This window comes from Ruditapes philippinarum, unplaced genomic scaffold, assembly GCF_026571515.1.
Source record: "Ruditapes philippinarum isolate M1 unplaced genomic scaffold, ASM2657151v2 ctg2587_1_1_1_1, whole genome shotgun sequence".
Classification (NCBI taxonomy): Eukaryota; Metazoa; Mollusca; class Bivalvia; order Venerida; family Veneridae; genus Ruditapes; species Ruditapes philippinarum.
In genome coordinates this window covers 57,777-61,675 of record NW_026866427.1, presented here as the reverse complement: position 1 = coordinate 61,675, position 3,899 = coordinate 57,777, and the positions used below count along the sequence as shown (strand labels likewise).

General features: G+C 34.2%; 1 protein-coding gene across 1 annotated transcript; it reads right to left on the bottom strand.

The window, feature by feature from the left end:
* Positions 1 to 421: 421 nt before the first annotated feature.
* Positions 422 to 1,911, bottom strand: LOC132732439 (carcinoembryonic antigen-related cell adhesion molecule 16-like). Its single transcript, XM_060718852.1, has 2 exons — positions 1,715 to 1,911; positions 422 to 882 (listed from the first exon to the last, which is right to left on the bottom strand). Exons 1-2 carry the CDS (start codon positions 1,755 to 1,757, stop codon positions 554 to 556), a joined length of 372 nt encoding a protein of 123 aa, XP_060574835.1. The 5' UTR covers positions 1,758 to 1,911; the 3' UTR covers positions 422 to 553.
* Between the last annotated feature and the right edge of the window lie 1,988 nt (positions 1,912 to 3,899).

Genomic DNA, 3,899 nt, shown 5'->3' with positions numbered 1-3,899 from the left:
AATTCTGTCATATCACTGATTCCCGCCGAATTTCTAGAATACATTTGAAAGACATAAGCTGTGCCCGGCTCAAGTCCAGAAAGCGTAACATTCATACTTGCTGTTCCTTCGTCTTGTTTGGTAACTTCCTGCCAGGTGGAACCATTTAGTTTTTTATATCTTATATGAAATGTTTGCTTAAGACCTCCGTGAAAACTAGGCATCCATATTATTATGACTGATGATGTTTTTAATGAACCTTTCAAAATATCAACGCTTTCTGGTGGATTTGCATTATCTGTAACAGATGTCCAGCATGTCACACAAGAAACAAAAGACTCTTACAAACATGAAAGAATAATAACTATTTAACCTAATATATTATGACAAAATGTTTATTTTTAGAGCGCCGCAAGCCTTTTCTCTTGTTGAATAAGTTTTAAACATAGGAATTTCGTTTTGTAGGAAGTCTTTTGTTGTTGTCATTTCACAGGTTAGCTACTGACAGCATAATCGTACTTAATATTACTTGTAATACATACAAAACAATAAATATGGAATGTTATCTTGCTATTTATTTAGTGCTAATAAATCTAAACTTACACAGTCGTTGAATGTCGATGAAAGCATATGCACTGCCACTTTCCTCACTCCCTAGAGACGGTATCATTGTGTTTTTTGCATAACAGTAGTAACGACCATCTCTTGTAACTTGAGACGGAAAAAGTGTAGCCTCTTGACTAACCTCTGTTGTATGTCCATTAAATGTCCATTTGTATTCAGGGGATGGATAACTTGAAGACAAGCAAGATATAGGCTTCGCACTGTCACTTATAATTTTAACTGTACTAGAAGGATGAACTATTTTAGAATTAAATTCGAACGCGAGAGATGTAGGTGGCGCTGAAATAGTAGTGAAATATATAACTTAACATTAAAGATATATAAAACGTTCAAATAAGCATCACATTATTTGGTCAATAAGATGATAGTTACTTTATACTTTATAATATTCCACGTTTGTAACGTCGCTTTTCATTGGATAATCGTGACGTTTTATTCCTCTAAAACTGACGCTTGCTGTATTATAAATTCGTTACAATTATTTCTGACAGGTTATATGGCCGAATATAAACGGTTGTTTGCAATATAAACCTCGCCTAGCCGCACGGTCAACCGTTTATATGGCCATATAACCTGTCAAAAATCTTTATAACTACTAATATAGACTAAATGACATACATATCAATATAAATGTGTTTTTGCATTTTAAACATAACAACATAAATACAACTATATCGTTGAAAGTATAGCTTAAAACAAAGTTCCTATCTTTGTATTATTTGAACCTGAAACACACACGGAACCACATTACAAATTAATCAAAATTCCAATGCGTTTATTTTGTCATATTCATAACGGCATGTTTTCCGTTTGGAAAATATATAACATGTATAAATCTTGCACAATTAAACTACCTGTGTCAGCTACTTTTTAAGGAAACTGATTAAAAACTAAAAATGAATTCGTTTCCAAAAAAATATAACAAAGTATACTATAAGTTATAATAAATATAAAATACCTGAATCTGAAAATATTTATCACCTTGTCATGCATCATGCATAACTTTATATGGTATGTGTGCGTGGGTGCTCGCGTGTTGGTGTACGTGTGTGTTGCACAAAAGTTTGGGCATGGTAAGTTCTTTTTATCTAAGATGAAAAGATTTACGTACATAAAATTCTGACGTTGAGTATAACATCACTTGCAACCCCCATTTGTGAAAATGTACATTTACATGTTCCATTTCTTGATGCTGTCCAAGTCCATCTGTTTTTTACTTGTCGTCGAGTGCTCAAATTCTGCTCAGTTCCCGAGAAGCACCACCATGAAAGCGATGGTAAAGGATAACCACCAGTTTAGCCGTGGCATGACAAAACCAACATAATGGGTTTGCGACCAGCATGGATCCAGACCAGCCTGCGCATCCGCGCAGTCTGATCAGGATCCATGCTGTTCGCTTAGAAACCCTATTACAAGTAGAGAAACTGATAGCGAACAGCATGGATCCTGATAAGACTGCGCGGAAGCGCAAGCTGGTCTGGATCCATGCTGGTCGCAAACGCACTATGTTGGTTTTGTCGTGACGCAGCTCAATTACTAAACACATGAGTGTCTGCAACCTTTGTCCAATTGCATAAAATATTGAGTTATTCTTGAAACCCTGAATTTCAGCTTTATCTGAAGAAAAAGACAGTAACCTTTTTAAAAGGGTAACTTGTGTATTCAAACCATGTTCCTTAGAAACATATTATATGTAATATAAATGTGTATTAATTTTTTTAGCTATAGATTTCGAGCACATGTTAACTCCCTATATATGTAAGTTGTATGTTAAAGTAGAACCATCTATTTATTCGATCCAAAAATAAAATATTAAAGATGATATAATTCATATATTGTCTTAAAACATTTACACATTCCGTCACTTTAGTTACCATAACTTTTCTAAAGAAATATATTACATTTGTATCATAGTTTGGGGACCTTTCTGTTGAAAAAGTGTCAGAGTTAAATCGTATACATATACATGCACAGTGCGGTAACTGGAGTGCAGGTATCAGTTACCCGCACTCCAGATAATGCCCGTGGATTGGTTCATTTTTGCCGGGGTTTACATATTGTGACGGCAGAGAAAGGGAAAGGGACAGAACTATCATATTCAAATGCTCGTTCATTGGTTAATTTTTTCTGGGGTTTCATATTCTGACAACAGGGAACAGGCTGTCATGTTTGACTATGATACAAAAGAGAAAGAACACCAAAACACTCGGCAATCTGATTTATACTCGGGGGCTACGCCCCCTTGTACAAATCAGATAGCCTCGTGTTTCGGTGCTCTTTCTATTACTTGTTTTGTATTTTAAGAAATTGTTTCATAAAAAATGAAACAATGTCAGAAAGTAATTTAATACCTTCATTCTATCTCATTTAACACTTGTTCTACTTACAATAAATATCAAAACTGAATGAATCACTGTCGGTTGATGTATCAGCATAACTGACATTTCCCGTTGCCGTACACGTAAATTGTCTATTGCTATCATATTCATCTATTTTAGATATTGTTAATTTGTTTCTGGTGTTGGAGAAGGCGTACCTCAAATCAGTTGAAACGTTATAGTTATTAACCTTCCAGTTGTACATCATTCTACGATTTGGGTCCCTAGGTGTTGTAGTTGATGTACTGCTACATTTCAATGTTGCACTCTCTGCTTCAAATGGTACTTTGTCTAATGAGATACTAGGCTTTGTTGGTTCACTTTTTTAACAAAGAAGGATAATTATAAGTAATTGTGGGGTCTATTGATAGAATAAACATAATCATATTTCACAGTTTTAACATTTTGCTAATTGATATATCCTTTTATAAATTAGGGCTATAATATAACAGTTGTGCCCATTTTGTGCCCTATCACACAGCACAGTCTCTTTATAATAGTTGTTTCTGCGTTGTTACAATTTTTACGAGAATTGAGAGTCAAAGTTTCATACACAGTTGTTACAAATTTTAACCGCTGGAAAATCAATACCGAGAAGGTAATTTTCACGAATTCGAGAACAAACAAGGCGTTGTTCACATAGCTGGTAGATAAACTGGCGCAACAATCTTGTCTGTCTATTACAAATTGAGTCTACTATTTCAAGTTGAAATGTATTAAATTTCTTATAACAAATTTTATTTTATTACTCCTAATTTTTTTCGTTATGTTAATTTCCCATAGGCCTCTGGGAGTTATTCTTACTGTTAATGCAAGTGTACCATGTGACTAAGAATTTTGTACTGTTACATAGGTAACAGTACTTTTTAACAGTATAAAATCCGATCACGTGGTCTATTTTCTAAATAAAATGAAATA

Excerpts from the sequence above, each read along its gene's own strand:
- LOC132732439 (XM_060718852.1), bottom strand. The coding sequence starts at position 1,757 with ATGGGGGTTGCAAGTGATGTTATACTCAACGTCAGAATTTTAT. Across the intron at positions 883-1,714 it reads ACTCAACGTCAGAATTTTAT|CGCCACCTACATCTCTCGCG; the intron begins GTACGTAAATCT and ends CTACTATTTCAG.